Source organism: Capricornis sumatraensis, chromosome 15 (genome assembly GCF_032405125.1).
Source record: "Capricornis sumatraensis isolate serow.1 chromosome 15, serow.2, whole genome shotgun sequence".
In the NCBI taxonomy this organism is placed as follows: Eukaryota; Metazoa; Chordata; class Mammalia; order Artiodactyla; family Bovidae; genus Capricornis; species Capricornis sumatraensis.
In genome coordinates, this window is record NC_091083.1 from 74,653,783 (window position 1) to 74,676,186 (window position 22,404).

General features: G+C 45.6%; 1 protein-coding gene across 1 annotated transcript in view; it reads right to left on the minus strand.

Annotated features, from left to right (window-relative positions):
* PTPRT (protein tyrosine phosphatase receptor type T) overlaps window positions 1–22,404 on the minus strand; it is an 815,678-nt gene that overhangs the window by 701,639 nt on the left and 91,635 nt on the right. The window contains exons 2-3 of the mRNA XM_068986822.1: window positions 19,194–19,465; window positions 7,978–8,059 (exon numbers count right to left, since the gene is read on the minus strand). Coding sequence (XP_068842923.1) covers window positions 7,978–8,059; window positions 19,194–19,465 — 354 coding nt within the window. The remainder of the gene's footprint in view (window positions 1–7,977; window positions 8,060–19,193; window positions 19,466–22,404) is intronic.

The following is a 22,404-nucleotide window of genomic DNA, read 5'->3' on the forward strand; positions in this document are numbered from 1 at the left end:
TAGGAACCCTGTAGGCCCCGTTTATGCCACCAGTTTGAAGGAGGGAGGAACATCTACTCCATGGTAGGCAGGAGGCGTGGAGTCTTAGCGCCAGTGTTATAAGGCTTCGTGTTGCGTTTTTCAAAGGGAGGTCTCCCCCTACCCCTGGGGACCCAGGGCAAATGGTTAAACCTCTGGGACTTGTGCAATCTTCTTCGGATCGATGTCTCCTGCTTGCTTCTGGTGCCTCCCTTCTTCAAAGCAGCAGACCTCATGCCTTGGTTCTTTCATCTGCAACCCATCTTCCTCCCTCTCTTCCAGGTTCAGTGAGAGAGAATTTAGAGACTTCATGGCCCCTGGTGTGAATAGTTCTGGTAAAGCACCAAGGGTTTACATATAGCAGAGATAATGAACCCATGCACCTGCAGGAGTCTCACAGTTATGTAAAGAGAGGAAGTGGTTCAGTGTAAAACAAACAAAAACAAAACTGCCACCTCCTTGCTCCCATCTTCATTGCCCCACTTTCATAGAGAGCTGGGGGAAAATAAAGAGTTCTCTGTATCAGAAAAGCAGCAGCGCACGCAAGCACGCTAATAACGGGAATCCAACACCAGCCTTAGCACTGAGGACACAATAAGGAGTGATGAGGACCCTGTGACCTGTGGGAAGGGGGCAGCTAGCAGTTCCCTAAATCCAGCACATGGTGGCCATACAGCTATGCTTGAGACAGCCAATCATCTGACTGCTAACAGCAAATAAGAAATTCAGGCTTTAGATGAAAGCACTCATTCTAAAATCTTTTTTTAAAAAAATAGTTGCTAGTATCATTTATTTAATTAATTTGTTTTGGCCACACCCTGAGGCACGTGGGATCTGTTTCCCAACCAAGGATTTCATCTAAGCCTTCTTCATTGGAAGCATGGAGTCCCAGCCACTAGACCACCAGAGAAGTCCCTAAAATTGTGACTGAATTTATTAAAACATCATCCAGGCTCAACAAAACATGACTATAGGCACGCTCTTCTAGTTGGTGGACTCTGAGACACAGCTTCACAGGGAACAATTTCCACCGGCCAGTCTTGCCCGGGCTGAACCCCTAGGTCCAGAGATGCCCCAACCCCTGCAAGTGTCACACTGAAGCATCACTTGCACGCCAGCCCTAGATCATGGTTCTCAACACAGGAACCTTCCCAGACCACATTCCTCCTGCTTAGCACCCTCTCCACATGCCATCACTCTGAGTCCTGGCTTCATCTCCAGCTCTGGCAGATGTTCCTTATGCTGGAGACCAGTGTGGTCCAGTTCCTGAAGTTCCTGGCCTCCATATCCTCCTCCCAGCCCAGCCCCCAACTCCAGTCTCCCCCTGAGCCCTGTCCTCTCCCAGCGGTGACTTTCCTCCAGCATCTACAGCTCCAAGAAAGATATGAGGCCACCCGCTTTAACTCAACCTTCCAACACACACAGACAGCCTCGGGGCCCAGACCAGCCACCAGCGTGGGGTTTTTAAGCATCCCACACTCACTCCCCACTGAGACCCAGCTCCCCCAAAATGCGACCTTGTGGAATGGGATGAACAGAAAACTGGCTGTGCATTTGGGGCAAAACGCCTTGATGTTGGTGACATTTAAGCTCCTGCAGATGTCAGTGCAGCATCTGAAGACATATTATTGTGCCCTTTATCTCGCTCTTTAAACCTGACAGTGCTCAGTAGGAAGCCACACAATTGAGAAGAAAGTGCATTACATACATTAAAAACGTGCTGCAGACCGTGGGCTCACGACATGGCCCCGCAAGGTTATGACGGGGGGAAAAAGCTGAAAAAACTCTAAAAGTCAACCTAGGAGCTAGAAACTTAGAAATTGAGTGGAAAATTGTGCTGGCATTTATCGTCCACGGTTATAACTGCAGTGGCCCTGCTAATGGTGACACAGAGAAACAGCAGCAGAGGGTAACTATGGCTAAAATACTTGCAGAATAACTCAAAAATGTTAAATGGGGTATAAAATATAGAGGAGAGGTCTCAGTTTGTAAGAGAAAATAATTTCCATTCAGTAACACACCTAACTTCCGGTCACTGTTTTGGAAGCTGTGAGGCAAGTGTTTAGAGTCATTACTTCAGCTCAAATCGATGGAGAGTACAATTGCAAATCATTCATTAAGCCTCTTGGAATTTTTGGAATATTCAGTGGAATTGCTTATTGATAAAACTCTGACCATACGTTAATTTTTTAAAAATGCTTTAGAGAACTGGAGTGGAGAATTACGAAGCCTGAGGATCTAAAGAGGATGGTTTTTTTTTTTTTAATGTAGCTAAATTTTTAAGAATGGTGAGTGAAGTCACAAATGCGTTAAGGCTGAGATTGTGGTAAAAGCACTGTCAGTTCAAAGATCAGTTCAGAAGCTACTAGCAGGTTGCACAACTCTTGGGCTCATGAGCAGACTCCAGGACCCGTGCACAGTAGGTACCTTGAAAGGCAGCACTTCCTCCCTAGAATCAAACACCCAGCCAATTCTATAAATCTAAGAGTGCACCATTTTTGATGCCTCTGGATCCTGCTCTGATTGCATAGGACTAGTGGATTCTACCTCCTAAATGCATCTCTCATCTGTCCACCATCTCTCTCCCCCTCTAAATTTCCTTACGGCACTGCTTACCATCGGTTACAAGCTGAATTGTGCCCCCTCCTCAAATTCCCATCTTTTTAGTCGTAATGCTCAATAGCTCAGACTGTGACTGTATTTGGTAACAGAGACGTAAAAGGGTGACTATCTTCAAATGAGGCTGTTAGGGCGAGCTCCAGCCCGATCTGACTGCTGTCCTTATAAAAGAAAATCTGGACACATAAAGACACACCAGGGGCACGTGTACACGGAGGAAAGACCATGTGAGGAGACACACGCCACCCGTATCTTGGACTTGGGGACCTCCAGAACCATAAGAAAATGAAATTCTTATGAAGCCACCCAGTTTCTATGTTTTGTGACGGCAGCTTGGTGGACTAACATACCATCTGTTATAGATCAGATAATTACCTGATTATTTGTTTTCCTTTTCAGTCTCCTCACATCAGTGGAAGTTGCCCATGAAGGCACAGAATGAATCTGTCTTGCTCATTCCCACAAACCCAGACTAGCGCCTGGCATGGAGCTCATGCTCACTAAACATGCTGGATGGTGAATGGATGTCTTGCCACCACCCTGGTCCAGGACACACCATCTCTTGCATGACTCCAGAACTGATTGGTGTCCTGATTTCTTTATTCTTTTCTCTTCCTCCTTCAACCCATCCTTCACAGAATGGCTGAAGTGATCTCTTAAAAATTAAATGAGATCCTATCCATCCCCAACATAAACCCCTCTGGAAGTACTTCCCTGTACTTAGGTTCAAATGTAACCACTCAACAATCATGCTCAGGGCCCTGCTTCCCTTTCACCAAGAAACACCTTCCTCCATGCTCCCCTTCCACGATCCCCACACCCAGGACACTCTGGCACTATCAAAGTGACTCCCCTGCAGGGTCTCACCACTTCCCGTTTCCTCTGCCTAGATGCCCCCTCCCGGAACCTTCATGCAGTGAACTCCTTCTATGACTTGGATCTCAGCTCAGACCACATCTTCAAAGACATCTCCCCGACCACTTTACCTAAGGAGCCCCTCCACATCCCAGTCCCTCACATTTGTTAGATTCCTAATACTTATCATGATCTAAAATTACATTAGTGATTTATTTAATATTAGTTACCTATTTAGTATTTTTTCTCCCTCTGGAGTGTGAACTCAAGTGGGCCTTAGGAAGCATTCCTACGAACAAAGCTAGTGAAGGTGATGGAATTTCAGTTGAGCTGTTTCACATCCTAAAAGATGATGCTGTGAAAGTGCTGCACTCAGTATGCCAGCAAATTTGGAAAACTCTGCAGTGGCCACAGAACTGGAAAAGGTCAGTTTTCATTCCAATCCCAAAGGCAATGCCAAAGAATGCTCAAACTACCACACAACTGCACTCATTTCACACGCTAGCAAAGTAATGCTCAAAATTCTCCAAGCCAGACTTCAACAGTATGTGAATCAAGAACTTCCAGATGTTCAAGCTGGATTTAGGAAAGGCAGAGGAACCAGAGATCAAATTGCCAACATCTGCTGGATCTTATAAAAAGCAAGAAAATTCCAGAAAACGCATCTGTTTCTTCTTCATTGACTATGCCAAAGCCTTTGACTGTGTGAATCACAACAAACTGTGGAAAGTTCTTCAAGAGATGGGAATACCAGACCACCTGACCTGCCTCCTGAGAAATCTGTATGCAGGTCAAGAAGCAACAATAGAATCAGACATGTAACAACAAACTGGTTCCAAACTGGAAAAGGAGTATGCCAAGGCTGTATGTTGTCACCCTGTTTACTTAACTTATATGCAGAATACACCATGAGAAACGCTGGGCTGGAAGAAGCATGAGCTGGAATCAAGATTGCTGGGAGAAATATCAATAACCTCAGATATGCAGATGACACCACCCTTATGGCAGGAAGTGAAGAGGAACTAAAAAGCCTCTTGATGAAAGTGAAAGAAGAAAGTGAAAAAGTTGGCTTAAAACTCAACATTCAGAAAACTAAAATCATGGCTTCTGATCCCATCACATCATGGTAAATAGATGGGGAAACAATGGAAACACTGACAGACTTTATTTTCTTGGGCTCCAAAATCACTGCAGACAATGACTGCAGCCATGAAATTAAAAGATGCTTACTCCTCGGAAGAAAAGTTATGACCAACCTAGACAGCATATTAAAAAGCGGAGACATTACTTTGCCGACAAAGGTCCATTTAGTCAAAGCTATGGTTTTTCCAGTAGTCATGTATGGATATGAGAGTTAGACCATAAAGAAGGCTGAGCGCCGAAGAATTGATGCTTTTGAACTGTGGTGTTGGAGAACACTCCTGAGAGTCCCTTGAACTGCAAGGAGATCCAACCAGTCCATCCTAAAGGAAATCAGTCCTGAATATTCATTGGAAGGACTGATGCTGAAGCTGAAGCTCCAATACTTTGGCCACCTGATGAGAAGAACTGACTCATTGGAAAAGACCCTGATGCTGGGAAAGACTGAAGGCAGGAGGAGAAGGGGACGACAGAGGATGAGATGGTTGTATGACATCACCAACTTGATAGGCATGAGTCTGAGCAAACTCCAGGAGCCTGCAATGGACAGGGAAGTCCATGGGGTGGTAAATAGTAAGACACAACTGACCGACTGAACTGTCTGAACTCCCTCTGTCCATCTGCTAAGTATACACCATGGGGACAAAGACCTATCTATCTTGGTCACGAGTATCCCCTGGGTCCAGCAGGAGTTCCTGACACATAACTAATGCTTAATAATTGACTACTGAAAGAAAGAATGAATAAAAACCCAAACTGGATATGAACGGAGCATGCAGAATGGGCTTTGGCTAGGCCCTGGTCAACTCAACACGACTCACGATAGATCACAGAGGACTATGTGCACCACCAATATTTGTATGTAGAGTTAAATGGGATTTTCCAATTCCAGCCCCTATCACAGAGTCCTCATGTTTTGATTTCTGGGAAGTTTAAGCTTAAGCCTCCTAAGCATCTAGGCTGAACTCAGATGAAGCACATTATGCAAGAACACAGTCAGGGGCACATCTTCCTGAGTTATGTCGCATGGCCCATTTGCTGGGTAACTGGCTCTTGGCAATTCCATAACCAAGTCATCTACTCTCTCCTCAGCAGGGGGAGTATGAAGCTGTCAGAAAAATCCTAAACTCAGAAGCAGCCCCGATGGAAGGAGGATTCCAAGAGAAGCCATGAGACTCTGAGGGTAGACCCTCCAGAGAGCTCTCCCCCGTGGAGATTTCTCTGAGAGAAGGAAGCGTGTGGCCGCAACAGCAAACCATGGATGGTGTGCAGAGTTCAGGCAGAGCCAAGACTGGGAGAAGAGACAAGGTCAGGTTGGCTCTCATGGTGAAGGCGAAGGCAAAGCAGAGGACAGAGTTCTGGGATCCCAGGAGAGAGAACCAAGCCGGATCCTTCAGGGAAGAGCCCAAGGTCACCTACTAGAAAGACCTAGTACAAGCGTCCTGCACAGGCCAAGCAGGAGGCAGCAGCTGGATGCAGCTCCAAGGACAGGATGCGTGCAGGGCTTGGGGAAAGCACAAAGCCTGTCTCAGAGAGACTTGCTCAAAAGTGGGGGCTGTACAGGTCACTCCTGCACAGTATGTGAGGCTAAGCGGACCACATGTAGAGCAGATGTCTCCTGAAGTGGTCTGAGGTCAACAATTATTCTCCAATGGGCAGCAGACACAGATATCAAAGATCAAGGGATGCGGAGATTTCATCCTTGTAAGAGGGGCTCATCAGTATATCCACAACACAAAGGTAGATTCCTTAGGCCAAAGTTATGGCGAGTCATCTGACAGGATGTCAGCATTCCTGAGATGCTGACTGACTTCTAGGAAGGAGGTGTCTCTTGCACAGACCCCAAACACAGTTACCCGAAATGTTGTCTTGCCAAAGCCCCTTGGAACTCACCTCAAATTCCTCTAGAGATGGTGACCTAAGACAACAGGTCAAACAATGCCACTGGAGTGCCAGGAAGGAAGTGATGCCTAAGCCTGTGACAAAGTCACTGCAGCAGAAGTGGAAAGAATCAGTCCACTGAAAGCAACATGGGGACTTCCCGGGGGCAGGGGCGGTCCAAGTGGCTAAGACTCCACACTCTCAATGCAGGGGGCCCGGGCTGAAGCCCTGGTCAGAGACCTAGATCCCACATGCCACAACAAAGAGTTTGCAAGCCACACTAAGACTAAGCACAGCCAAATAAATACTTAAAATAAAAAGCAACATGGATGGGGCAGAAATGAGAATAGCCTCAAAACGGGAGGAACAAAAGGCATCAAAAGACAGGACATATGACATCTCTTGAGGAACAGCAAACTGCACCAGAGCCCACAGAATGGCTTGTGGCTTTAAGCTAGAAGCAGAGAAAGGAAAATCCTAGGAGTTAGTTACCTGAAACCTGCCAAGGAACTAATGGGAATCTCCAATCTGCAGACACTAGCTAATGGGGCTGGCAACCTAGCCAGCCCTTGTATGCTGCTGCTGCTAAGTCACTTCAGTCGTGTCTGACTCTGTGCCACCCCATAGATGGCAGCCCACTAGGCTCCTCTGTCCCTGGGATTCTCCAGGCAAGAGTACTGCAGTGGGGTGCCATTGCCTTCTCCCGGGCTGCCTTAATCCATATGCATACCCCTTTGATTATAATACCTCCATCAAATGTCACAAGATATGACGCCCTTTCAACTACCTGTACCCAGGACTGGTCCCCTCTGAGATGTCTATAGTGAACCTGGGACCCACAGTTCCTTGCTCAAATACATTCAAATATCTTAGCCTAAATACAGTAGAGAGAGAGAACTTTCAGTGGAAATGGTCTGGGCATGGAGTACAATGCCTTTGAGAACTCTCAACCCTGTACCATAAGTACTAGCCACTGTGAGAAATCTCTCCCTACGCCTACACAGAGTTGATGAGGGTATTTAAAATTACTTTTAAAGAATTAATAGCTTAGTGGTACTTTTCCCTGTGAGTGAACAGTGTGCTAATTTGCTCAGTGTTTTTGGTGTTGGTTCCTTTTTTAAGACAATTGCACAAGATTCTATCCAGAGCCCTCTAATTCTTCCACTTCAGTGGTCTGAATCCCACTAATAAACAATCAGGACTTTAGACTTCTTTAATAATGAAGAGAGATTCAAACGAAGATGTTTTGCCACTCTCTGCAAATTCCTGGAGGTGCTTGCCTGTTGAACAGGCCAGCGAAATTATGGATTTATTCAGGACTGATTGCATTGAGTATGTAAGCATTTTTTGAAGGATTAAAAAAGAGAGAGAGTGAGAGATGTTTGTGAGCTGAATGAATAGCAGGGATTGCAGCCTCCAAACCACATGAAACAAGGCTGTGCTTAGAGCAGGGAAGAGACTTACTGCATGGATGGGCAAGGACCCGAACCTCGTCCACAGCGATGTAGCCAGGATGGCCCTTCAGAGAGACGGATTCAAATATCACCTGCAACACACAAGGCAGGAGTCAGTTTTGCAGAAGGGGTTGAAGGCATTCATCACAGCTGTCCAACCTCCAAACAATTTATGTTTCAGCTTCCCACTAGAACTATCCAAAAAGGTCTTGTATTAGGCTAGGATATTACCTTGGCAATTGACATGGATTTTCAAAATAAGGTAAAAAGGTCACCTTCTGGTGACCAGCAAAAGAAGAACCAGCCACATGGAACATTTCTAATGGCTTTCAGAAATAACCCTCAGATGAAAGGAAAACAACCCAAACTTGGCCTTGAAACTTCAATATGCACCTTTTTCATTATTGTTTCAAGTGAAACACAGAGAATTACTTCCTATTATCTCCATTTTCTTATGCAGGGTGAGGGAGAAGCCATTATAAGCCAAGAATGGTTTACCTTGATTTGATTCCATATCCTCAAGGAATATAGTCCATCTGAATGACCTAATAACATCCCTTAAAAATAAGCCCCACACACCACTGCTGCTATGCAGGAATCCACAAGCAAGAAGTTCTTTGATCCTTCATTCTGACTCCCACCCGCACTGCTTACTTCAGTAACCAGCTTGTCACCCAATATCCACCTTCACAAAGGAGATGTGACCATCTGTGTGGACAGAATGACCAATGCCCTGGATGTCCCTAAGTCCAATGGCTTCATCTTCCAATTGGCTTTAGTCACATGCTCACATGCGTCCTCTGCATGCCCACACTCACCCTCCACGTGCCCACACTCACCTCCATGTGCCCACACTTGCCTTCCACGTGCCCACACTCGCCTCCACATACCCACACTCGCCTCCACATTCCCACACTCACCTCCACATGCCCAAGCTCACCCTCCACGTGCCCACACTCACCCACGCTTGTCCTTCATGTGCTCACACTCATCCTTCATGTGCTCACACTCATCCTTCACCCCACACACTGGAGTTTTCAGCTTCCTGCATTTTGGCACACCCACACTCCTCTCCCAACTCACTCCCCTGAAATCTACTTCTTTGGCACATATGGTACCCTGGGTCCCAGTTTTTCTAGAAACTGTATGCTGCCTGGACATCTTTGTTTTAATCTCAACAAACACACAGTCCCCTCACTCTGTCAAATAATCACCCACATCCATCACACCTAAAGCCCCAATTCCTCATTTTGCTGTTGGCAAGTCTATTGCAAAACTGCTTTCTCCACCTCTGTATCCCCACCCAAATGTCTCCCTTTCAACGTCACCTGCCCAATCCCTACAGATAACCACATCACATCTTTAAGAAACAAGAGGACCACAGAAGGGCTAACTTCTAACTTCCTACTGATCAGCCTAAGCTTCATGGGTCAGATGACTACACACCAGCCACTGTCCGCTCTGCAAGGCACGGCCCAGTGCCCCTGACCTCTACCTCGGCTGTGTTTTCCAGCTTCTTGGTTCTCCCTCTTCATCCCTTATCTCCAAAGCCTCCCTTTTATTCCTGACTCTGATAAACGAGACGCTTGGATTTCTCTTACTCTTGAAAAGCTACCCTTGTGGCAGCAGTAGTATTTGCAATCCAGTTGTATCTCAATCATATTTAAATTTTTTCAATAGTCTTAATTATACTCCCTCTATACCTCCCAGCTTCTCAGTGCAAAACTTCAACCCCATCACCTGGACTTTGTCCTTGACACTACCCCCAACATTGATCTCAGGGAAGACACCAGCAATCTCTTAGTAGTGCTCTTACCACTTAAATCCAATAGATATATTTCAATCTTTATCTTACTTTAAGAAGGAAAATAGTACAGGGCTTGGGTTCTGGGTTAGGATACCTGAGTTTTAGTCCTGGTTGTACCAGCTTGTGTGTGTACCTTGTGTATGTACACCTAATGTGTGCACTTTGTGTGTGTGCACCTTGTGAGTGTACCACCTTCTGTGTGTGCACCTAGTGTGTGCACCTTGTGTGTGTGTGCACCTTGTGAGTGTACCACCTTCCGTGTGTGCACCTAGTGTGTGCACCTTGTGTGTGTGTGCACCTTGTGAGTGTACCACCTTCTGTGTGTGCACCTACTGTGTACCTTGTGTGTGCCTTGTGTGTGTGTGTGCCCCTTTTGTGTGTGCACCTAGTGTGTGTACCTTGTGTGTGTGTGCCCCTTGAGTGTGTGCACCTTGTGTGTGTGTGTACCACCTTGTGTGTGTACCACCTTGTACGTGTACCTTGAGTGTGTACACCTTGTGTGTGTGTGTACCACCTTGTGTGTGTACCACCTTGTGTGTGTACCTTGAGTGTGTGCATCTTGTGTGTGTACCACCTTGAGCAAGTTACCTTACTGCTCTGCACCTCAGTTTCCTCATCTGTAATTATAGTGTCTACCTTGTTAGGTAATTATTCATGTTAAGGGAGTTAATATACTAATTTCTGTAGGAAAAAATAAAAAAATATAACGAACACAGAAAACACATTTAAAAGAAATAGTATGAAAAGATTCAAATTGTGTAGTAAAAGTAAAAAAATTCTATTATGTTAATAAATATAAATAGGTTAAAACAAAGAAAAGCTCTCAGACTCTCTAAACGAACAAAGTCTAATTACATGTCATAAGATGAACACCTAGAATGACTCAATAGCCTTAAAAATAACAAACCAAACAAAGACACAGGAAAATAGGAAAATACAAACAGAAAATTATTGTTGTAAAAATAATGCTAAAGCATCAAAGTAGAATTTAAATGAAAAAGAAATATAAAAACCACACATGATCACGTAATAGGCAAACATCTAACTTCAATAAATTCTTCAAAGAGGAAACTATACAGGCATGGTTCTATATATTTTCTAACCAGATTCCCTAAAGCCATAAACTAATGACAAAAGCTTAAAAATCAATTTCTTAAAGTTGAACTATTGTCTATTTCTTAAATACATAATAACTATACTGTCAAAGTATGTTTTGTTAACAAAAGTCTGAATGAAATAAAATTAAAAGTCAAATGGCAAGTTGAGAACAATATCTGTAATATATATGCCAGCTAAAAGGTAAATATCCTATTCTGTGTAAAGAATCCTTGAGACTCATCAAAACAAATAAACTCTCTAAAAGAAAAATCAGTGAGTTCAGCAGGTTATTCACAAAAGATGAAGCAAGACTGGTAATGTTTTATGAATGCAATGTTTTTAATGACACTAGGGAGATTATGGCAGATGAATGTTTTCGCCTTAACCCTTTCCTAGATTTTCCAAATTCTCTATGATAAAAATGAGCTTCTTTTTATTTACAATAAAAATTAAGTGCTTTAAAGTGTATTACATTTTCATATCTCTCTGCATATTATACTACCCTTGGGTCATGTACCATAACTAACTCCACTACCACACCTATCACAGCAGAGTGTCAATGCCTGTTCATGAATTATTTCATCCTGTAAGCTCTAAACCTATTGGGAGCAGGGAGCATTCATTCATATTTACAGAGACTGTCCTCTGTACCAAGGATTGAGGCACTCGCAGGGAGGGGCTAAAAAGTGAACAACAAGCTTAGGGTTCTAACTCTGATAAACTTTACATTTCATGAATAGAAATGGAAATTACACAGATAAATAAGGAAATTAAATTCATTTTGTGATTAAGTATAACTAAATGGGAGAGGGTCTACATTACTTAGAGTAGTCAGGAAAGAACTCTAAAAAGGTGATAATTAAAAGGAGACCAGAAGGATGAAACTGGCAAGTTAAGGAAGAGGTGGTGGATGTACAAAGGCTCTGAGCCAGGAAAGAACTTGAGGATGATCTGGGAATATAAGAATGAGACCCTGGTGTGGCTGGGATATAGCAAGCAAGCTAGAGTAGCACAAGGCAAGGCTGGAATGCTAGCTGCAGGTCAGATGACATGGAGTGCTATAAGACTTATGGGAGTTTGAATTTTCTGCTGTTACTGAGGCATTTGAAGCTGGAAAGTGACATGATTTAATTTACATTCAAAAAAGTTCATTCTGGCTATTCTGTGGAAATTGACTGGGGCAGGAGGTGGAGCTTGAGCAAGAATGAAATCGAACAGTGGGCTACGGTAGTGGTCCAATCAAAAGAAGAGTATGGCTTGGACCATGGTGTTAGCCATGAGGAATAAAGATGCTGATGATATGAAAGATATTTTCAAGGTAGAGATGAAAATAATTACTGCTAGATTAAGAGGAGAAGAGTGAAGAAAAGAGAAAATACAAAAAGGATTCATCAATTTAAGTCTTGAGCTTCTAGGCTGATTCTGGTGTCATTTATTAACACAAAGAAAATGAATGTGTGTGTCTCTGGGCACATAGGCCGAGCTACATCACAATTTTTTTTCAAGATGCCAACTAAACATCTTAATGGACACCCTGAGGAAGCTGATATTATATTTCGAAGCTCTTGGGTGATCTAGGACCAGAGTTACAAATGTGGTAGTACTGGCATCTAAATGCCATTTAAATCTATACAACTAGATGAGGTCACCTTGAAAGAGGGAGCAGACAGTTCAAAGAAGAGGACTAGGGCCCAAGGCCAAGTGTGGAAAGCCCAATAGAGAATTTCTCAGGATGGTAGATATTGGAACACGGTTTTAGGCAGAGGGGAATGAGTCAGGGAAGCAGCATGGAATACAAGGGAATGGGGAGTTGATGGAACAGATTCTAGAGGGGACAAAAGTCAAATGGCGTCAGGTTACTGGTGGAGTTACCGGTACTAAACAGAGGGGGACCTCATCAACTAAGACTGAATAATAACAAAAATAGAGAAATAAAACCATAATAACAAAGGTCAACCACATGAACCTTTTTATCAGTGGTGGTCTCAATCTAGCCTCTCAACAACCCTAAGTGGTGGGGCCGGCTAAATTACCAAAACTCAGGAAAGAAGCCAGAGGCAGGTAGGAGGGCTGAGACCCTGGTTCACAGCCAAGTCCATTACTGAACTTATTGGAAAGCAGTCCAACTCTCATTTTTAACCAAAACACTTGGTTAAGCAGAGTTCTGACTTTTTTTTCCAGTTACTCAAAGTTCAACTCTATTAATACTCTTCTCACACTCTGCTTCTCACATCATCACTCAGTATGCAACCTATATCATAATTATTAACAAATACTCCATGAGCAAACCCAAGGCTGGCCATGAGAGAATGGGTGTGTGACAGTGACACGTACAGCTGGTCACTGCTCAGTGTCTTTCCTGTAGCAGAATTAAGAACTCTATAATGAGACAGAGAATCTTTCATTCATCAGAATTCCTCTTGGGAATGTTTTTCTATAACACGCCTTGGTAGGTGAGACTTGGGTTTCTCAAATAGGAGACAGTAATATTCTGTAAGAAATAAGGGGAAGAAGGTAATGCTTTTTTAATGAAGTAAATGAATAACTGTAAAATGCTGACAATACATATCATAAATGCTGATGAATGGTTATTACTGCCCTGCTGGATGGCATCACGGACTTGATGGATGTGAGTGAGTGAACTCCGGGAGATGGTGATGGACAGGGAGGCCTGGCGTGCTGCAATTCATGGGGTCGCAAAGAGTCGGACACAACTGAGTGACTGAACTGAACTGAACTGTTATTACTGCCCTTACTCTGGACAGAGGGATGGGAGATGAGAAGGAAAATTCAAGGGAATGGTGGAGAAGAAAGAAATGGACTTCCCAATGTGACAACACCTTATGCCCTCACCCCAAGTTTCCACTAAGGTTCCTACACTCACCAGACTCTGATGTGAGCTATGAAAGGTGGAAACTGCTGGTGGCTGGGCTTTGGGTCCATGCGGGGAGGTACATGGAAATTAAGAGGCACGGATGGTTGCAGGTGCCAGGAGAGCTGGGAAGGGGACTATGACAACACACAGAATCCTTGATGAAGGCTCCAGAATCACAAGATATTAGAAGTAGGGACTGTGGTATGTTTATAACACAAGGCAGGTCCTGGATGCAGCTGAGAATGAAAGTACCTCCCAGAACAGATGGGGAATATTCTCCCCATCACTGCCAGAGTGCTCAGAGAAGAATGCTCACACAACCTACAGGAGCCAAAAAAAACACAAACAAAATCATGCAAACTGCCATGAGATAGAGCCCTCAATGGCCTGAGGGCAGAGGGTCACACGGCTGGGGGTATCAGCAAGAGTGCCAGGAAGTCCACCATTTTCCCCAGAAAGGAAAGAAAAGGAAAACAGGCCTGTGATGGATGGGCTTGGGCCTACCTGGACTCACTTGCTGAGCTTGTCCCCCAAACACTGAACTCTCACAAGGCGGCTGACTCTCAGGCCCACACACATGAGCCCGGGTAGGTTGCCCGCTTCCAGAAACAAGGGCCAACCCTGGGGAGCATAACGCCAGGGACTGGAGAGGGAAATCCCAAGTGGTGGCTAGAATGTGCCATCAGTAGATTATGGGATTGCGAATCTGAGTCACGGAGAAGCAATGGGGATGGAGATGAAGTTGGCAGGGACAGCCTGTAGAAATTACATATAGTCCCAAAGCCCCAAACACCCTCTTATCCATCCTTGCATGCTTTATAGTTCTGAAAGAGATCCGGGCAATGCAAATTATCACTGGGACTCATGGCTCAAGCTTCTGATCACAAGGAGCTTTTGTAAGAAGACATGAGACAGGGGAACATGGAACATGGTTAGAGAGATCAGGTTTGGCTGCAGCAAGAGATTGTAAGGGTAGCAGCATGACCAGGGACATTCAAACATCAGGAGAATGTGAGTGCCCCTCTGAATTCTCACTGCTGATAAAAAAGGAGGAAGCAGTAAACAAAGAGAACAGCAGAACAGAATTTGGTCTTGTATGGCGCAGGAAAAGCAGCTGTCACAGCTGCAGCTCGGGCCCCAGGGCCAGGCTCCCGACTGACCAAGTTCTGGGGAATATGGACGACTGGAGTCCTCTCTCTAGGTCAGAAGGTGCCTGAGGAGACGGCTGCAGCCTCAGGTGGAACGGGTCACCCTGTTAATGTGCTTCTGGTGTGAGGGTCCTGGTCAGGAAGATCCCACCCAGCGTCTTACCAGCTCCAGTTCCTGGGGACAGACACCACAAAGGGCCAGGGTGATGTCAAGGCCCTCGGTGACCGAAAGACCTGCTCAGGGGTTCTCAAGTGAGGCAGAGCCGTCATCTTCAAGCCAAGCACGCTCGTAAGAAGACCGCAACCAAGGCCCTTGAGGAATGAGGGTCAGGAACGGGAGAAGTGAGTGAGTGAAGAACTGTGAGGAAAAAAAAAAGGCTCCTCTAGTGCCATCTGCGTACAGGGGACGAGAAGGGCAGATGGGGGGAGACAGAAGACCATCCATGATGCTCCATGTCGGTGTATGGAGACAGGGACACTGGGGTGCAGAACCAGACCACACCTTCCCTGCAGGAAAGTCTTCAACCCCAAAGCAGCCGTGTGTCCCGACCATCAGCTACACACCCGCAAGTCCCAGACCCTCAGAGACCTCCTGGTCCTGGGGGATTGGAGCTTGCCTGGAAAGGGACAAACCTCTCCCAGAGCAGCAACTGCTGGGCCAAGCCAGGAAGTCAAGTCCCAAGAGAGGCTCAGAGATGAGTCACCCCTCAAACCCTCCAAAAAGCAGGGTATGTGCCCATTTGGGGGAGGATGTGGATACGTCAGGACACAGTTTAAGGGACTTGACGTTTTCTGGTCAGCGTTGAAGGCCTCAAGCAGAGAACTGGTGGAGCAAAACATTTCAAGGGGCTGCAAACACCTTCTCAAAAGATAAGAGACAGAAAGATCTCGGCTAACCCAGAACTCTTTGGAAGAGGACGACGTAGATTTATATGATGAGGAGATTGCTTGGGGTGAAATCAAGACACTCTTTTCCACATCAGCCCAAGGAGGCCTGCGTAAAAGGGAAGGAGGAGGGTTTGCTGCCTAGCAGGGAGGAGAGATGGGTGAATGAAAGAGATGGGGTGGAGTTTAAAGAAGGTAGAGACTCGCTCCGCACCCCATGATGCCTCCTGAACTGTGCATGAAGGGACCAACCGCACAGAACACCAGAGGCCAGAGGAACGTCTGAAAAAGGGACTGGGCTTCATGTTCCAATTAAATTCAAGTCGAGTGAGTCTTAAATTTCGGGGGTCTACATAGCTGAATAAAAAGGCAATTTCACTGAGGCAGGTGATGGAGAATAGAGCAAGCAAGTGGTGGCACAATTAATTAAAGTTCTTTTATTTTTTTAAATATTGGGACAGAAAAGTTCAGAATCATTAAAAACTGAAATAGAATTAACATCACCTGGAAAGGAGCAGCCACGTGCAGCACAGCTTCAGCTGCACCGGGCAAGTCCCTGCTCCCCTGAGAGGAGGCCAGCGAGGGGTGGATGGCAGAGGGGTCCTTCTCATCTCAGGCCCTGCTGAAGGTGCAGAGAGCCCACTAATAAGAAAGATGAAAAGTCCCTGTTTGTTACAGAGCTACAAGTCAATTTTAGGACTGTGAAATATGACTTTAATAAATGAATACATAAGCCATCGGGGTCTGAAGCCCAGCACCACTGAGAACCAAAATGGTATTTAGTCCCCAGAATCAGACATGCAGATCCAGAGCTGGGGGTCTGATGAATTTTCAAGCTCATTTTGCAAACGTCTTCGAATCTCCAGATGGGCACCCTTTTCTCTCCCCGGATGTACATGTGGGGGGTGTCCCTGGGTGTGTGGTGAGTCTGAGAACCGGACGGTGAGTGTGTAAACCTGTGTGTGCGGCCACGGGGCTATCCACTCACAGCTGTGTGTGTGTCTGAGAGACCCGTGCCTTTTCTAAACCGCTGCTCTCAGTGCATTAGTGGCTTTCTCACCACAAAGCTCAGAGCAGAGGAGATGGAATGAAATGATGCTGTGGCGTAACAGGTTGGAAATCAGAACCTTCTCCCAGATGAGGCTGCTCATCACAGGAATGGCTCGGAGCTCAGCCACAGCCGGTGTTTCTTTAAGGAGGACCCCCCACCTCCATCCTCTTTGTCTGCTCTCCCCTCACTTCCTCCTCCCTTCCAAACACCGCGGGGCTCACTGCGAGCCTGATATAAGTTACATACTACCTCGTTTAATCCACGGACCCATGGACCTCTCCATTTTACAAATGAGACAACTGTGCTCAGAATGGTAATGGGGCAGACCCAACACGGCACTGCTAATGAGCAAGCAGTTCTCAGGATGGGCATGCTTTCCCCTCGCTCCTAAAAGCAGGGAACTGAGCTTGCAGCCAGAGGACCTAGGCAGAATTATGGGGATCTCAAATGACCAATAATATCCCTTACGCTGGAACACAGGACACGGTGCCACCCAACACACGAGTTACTATCAGATAAATGAGAAGCAAATATATGCTTACCACAGAGCTGAGACATAAGAGATGCCCAGGACACACTCTTTTCCCTCTTCTATACCCATCAAAGAGCAAGGTCAGTGGTGGGTCTAACCCTCACCTGGGTCACTTTTCTTGCTCTTTATCCTTCCTTGCACCTGTGGCCCCCATCCTGTATCCATCTGCATCAGGTCCTAGGTAGGGGGTTTCTAAATTGGAATGCTAAGGCCTCCTTGAGGGGATCCATGGACTTACAGAGACACTTGAAGCTATACTTAGTGAAACAGGGGCAGTTTCAGGACCAGGGTACCAGAATTTTAGTCCCAACTTTGCCAATGATTTGCTGTGTGCTCTTGGACTTCACTGTCCATCTCTGGACCTCAGCTTTATCACCTACCTGAGGATTCAGCAAACTATAGCCTGGAGACCAAATCTGGTCCATCATGTTTTTTGTGCAATAGAGTTTTATCGGAACACAGCCATGTCCTTTCATTTACATATTGTTCACAACTGATTTCACAGTACATCTGAAAGAAGTGTACCATGAGTTTTGAACTGAAGGATGCCTACGAATCTCCCAGGCACTCAGCTTGCCCCCTTAGGTCCCTCTTCTGCTTTAGACTCCAGAGAAATTTCTCCAAAAATAGATCTGACTATGTCACTTTCTGACTTAAAGCCTTCCATCTGTGTGTATGGATATCAACTGCAAACAGGCACAAAGGAGCTTAAAGAGGGAAGAAAACATTCTAAAGCTGGTTTATGGTGATGATTCTGCAACTCAATAGATTTACTAAAAATCACCCGCTTGCATGCTTAAAATAAGTGGATTCTATGGTATATAAATTATACCTTAATAAAGTAATTTAAAAACTTTCAACAGTCCCAGGCCATGACAACATGGAGCTATGTTCCTCTAAGTGTGCCCATGGGCTGGTGGCATCATGTACCATGTATGTTAACAGTCCACAATGAGATAAGAGGTGTTCAGAAAGTGTTCCAGCAATTTGGCCTTGCGGTGACACTTTTATTGCAGTTTATAAGAGTACTGGTCCACAGTGAGTTAAGGAGGAAAAAACTGGTCTTCCACCACAGATGGTTTGAGTAGTGCTGCTCTAGGCTAGAGAATAAATCTACTCTCCTTAGCCTGGCATTCAAAGCCCCGCAGGACCTACCCATCCCTGCAGGTTTAGCTCCCAGTATATCTTCCTTTCAATATACCTATAAGCAACCTAGTTTCCAAACTCTGCCAAAATCTCTCACTTACTCCTTCAATCCATGGTATCCATCACCCCCATCAAGGCAAATGCCTTTCCCTTCCTTCTTCAATAAGTATTTATTCATCTTCAAGACTCAGCCTAGCTGTCTTGTCCTCTTAGGAGTCATCATAATTGTCTTGCCCACAGACACCCTCTTCCCCAGGGGCAGTATTTGACTTGTTACCTTTCTGAACCTCAATTCTTCATCTGTAAAATAGGCATAATAATAGCACCCCCCTCATAAGATTGTTATAAGAAATTATTTGCTAGAAGGCTTCAGTGTCTGCATCCCTCCAGCATCCCATGGAATCCACACGCATTCCACTATACTGTGTTTATACAAATAAACAGTATCAATCAGTCTCCTCCTACAAACTGTGATCTCCAGGGAGGCAGGGGCTATACTGGATCTCTCCGGCATCCTCCAGGGCTGATTAGCAGAAGCAGCTTGGTAACCACGAGGTGAACAAGTGAGTACATAAAATCTTTCCTAGACCAAACTTCTAAACAAGAGGGCAAGCGGTATATAGGTAATTACTAAAAAAAAAAAAAAAAAAAAAAAAAAAATCAAAATATGATAAAACACCATACCTGGTAGAAATGTGGCCAGAAGGTGCTGATGGCAAGCTCTGCCTTCACCCAGCCCTCGGTGACCACCCCAGACACGTTCCAGACGGGGTTTCCCTGGGGTCCACCGTTCACCTTCACATAGACATTTAGGGCCCCTGGGCTGGACCGGTCGCGGCTGGAGAAGTAGTAATGGAAATCAATGCAGTGGGTGTCGTTCTCCTTGAGGGTCGGCAGGAGAAGGTGGGCCTTCTGGCCAGAGGCCCTCCCAGAGCTGTTCACCATCATGAAGGATCCTGGAGACCCACAAAAAGGGCGGGAGGTAGAGACAAGGAGAAAGAAAGAAAATCCTTCTGAAAATCAGTCACACCTGGAAACACGGTAGCCAGAAATCCAGTCCCTCTAGGAGGGTCTGGTTGACCCCCAGGAACCCACACTTCCTTTCTGAATTCAAGTATCCTCTTCTGCGATTGGGAATAAAAGGTGTTACTCACCAAGGTGGTTTTGTAAGAATTAAGAGAAGGTAAGACACAAAAAATATTTCTACAAAGTAAACAGACTATAAATACATACCGAACAACCATAAAACTCACTAAAACCAGTAGCTCCTACAGGAGGAATGGAATAAAAGCTCAGGAATTCAGTTAACTGTAACCTCCATGGATGAAACGAGGTGAAATATAACCTCATTCAAGCTCAGGTGGTCTCAATGGAAGCAGAAGCTCTGCCAAACCAGGGTGTTGTTCTAACATATTACACCTCGAGCCTTGCATTAATACAAGAAATATACCGGAGGACATATACAACTACAGTATACTCAAGAAAGCAAAGACGACCTTGAAGATATGTGAGAACCGACTGCAAGATGGAATGGAGAGTAAGTAATTCTTGCTGAGAACTTAAGGAGTACCAGTGTGAGGCTTAGTTTATTTATATTTTGTTCAATTTAATCTTCAGAACAACCCTGGGAGAAGAACGCTTTTCATTTTATTGAAAGACTGAGTAACTTACCCTGGACCACTCAGACAAGGAAGGATGAGACCCAGATTCTCTTCGACCTCAAAGTTGATGCTATTTTTACGGCCTGCGGAAAACATGACTATTATTTTCAAACACTCCAAGTGAGCCTCTTGGAGTTTCTTTGACAGATTAAATGGTCATTTCTGGTTCTTCACCCCTCCCTGGATCCACACTCTTTGCCTTTGACTTGTCCCCGCTTCCAACAGAGGCAGAGAGCGTGTCCTCATCCCTTGCTTTGAGCTCCACTTGCTTTGGTCAGCAGGATGCTAAGAGAATGAGGCTTGAAACGTGCTTGCCTAGCCAGGCTTGCCCTCTTGCACTACTGCTGTCTTCCAGGAGAAGAACGTGCCCCAGGTAGCTGCTGCCCCTTCAGCTTGAGATTGAGGACAAGCCCAATGGAGAGTAAAGAACCCAGCCAGGCCTCCCATGTAGCTGGGAGTACAGCCACATAGCCAACAAGCCCAGCCTGGGTCAGCCAATCCACAACAGAGGCTCAGACCCAGGACTGTAAGAATAAAATGTGCGTTGTAACTTCCCTCTTGGTTTGCTAGGTGCATTATTGCGGCAACAGTTCCCTGATGAAGGTCATCTGAGAGAGCAGCCCTATGAAAGAAGCCACAGCGGGGCACACTTCAGTTCAAAGGCCCTTTTAACAAGTAAAACGGATGCAAAACTGGGGTGGACTACCCGGAGACAAAGTGAGTCCCTCATCACTACAGGTGGCTAAACAGAGTCTGGACACATTGAGCAGACATTTAAGGAACTTTCACCATCAGCTCTGAGGGCCGAACTCTGTGACTTAAGAGTCTTACAAGTCTATGGAATAAACTGCATCATAAAACACAGTAGATAAACTCAAGTGATTTCGCAATGAATATTTCCACCAAGAAAACCACTGCTGCTTTGAAATCTTATTTTAGGCACTAAAATCTCCAATCAGAATGAAGCCTTAAGACTACTTGTCCTCAACCAAGATGAGCCACTTCAATAGCTATCAGTAGCCTCATTCTTTCACTCTAATCCCCAGAAGACTAACAGTTGCCAGATACTCAGTGCTAGGCAATCCATATCTTGGGGTTCTAAAGGGTACCGGTCATTCACAGCCTGTATCTGCTGGGTTTGAAATAAATTTTAAAATAGACACAGGAGACAGAGTTCAAAATCTCCACTTTACTACAGAGCTGGATTAGAGAAAGGAACATGGACTTGAGGACAAATTAGGCTTTCTTGCACTTTCTCCCCTGAACCAGCATGCAAAGTAGTTGGACCATCGAAGACGCCTTCCTTCCAACTCTACCCAGATCCCTAAGGCTCATTCCTGAAATAAGCCAACAAGAAGCAAGGTGATAAAGGAAGCAACCTGAACCAATGGCTACCAGACTTTCAATATCCAATATCTTTCAATATCCAATAACTTTGGATATCCAAGCAGAAAACTCACCCACTCCCCTGAGTAGGAGCCTTGGAAAGGAGAGCAAAAGCAGTATCTTACCCATGTTTCCAAACAAATCAAACTTCCTGGTTTACAGCTAGGCAGCAACCCTGGTACATGGGGAGCTGTCCCTTGTCAGATGTTGTCTCTAATCGTCACACCCTCCCGGCAGCAAGGAAGGCGCCACTGCATTGGGGAAAGAGGCGCAGAGAGAAGCCAGCACCCGGGCCCTCACCTGTTTGCTGATCTGCATCCCCCAGGGTTCCAAAGGTCTCCCTGGGATGGGAGAGTGCTGACTCACAAGACCCACAAGCCCCTGGGCACAGAGGGGGGCGCAGCTGCAGATAGGGAAGGCAGCCTGAGAAACAAGCGGTGACTGGGTTCTCTATCAGAATCCTGGGATACCCCAGAGACATTTAAGCACCTGTGCTCCAGCCAGTTCACACACCTGGCTTCTTACTGCCCACAGCACAGTCGGGAAAGTTTCCCATCCACCAGCTCAGGTTCCCCCTTCTTTGCATCCTAGCTCTAGTGATGAAGCAGGCTCACTGAGAGGGTGGAGCCAGGTAACATCCATCCACCCCAGCAAGTCTAGGAATCCTCTCCATTGTGTGGCCTCCATGACTGTTAATAAAGGATGCTGCCATTTCTCTGAAGGCAGAGCTGGTGAAAGTGCACGGCCCTCCACCAAGCCTTCATGTAGTAGAAACTGCTGGTTGACTAGCTAGCCTGTCCTCTCTGTGCTGGGCAGAGCTAGACTATACTCCCCAGCCTCCTTTCAGA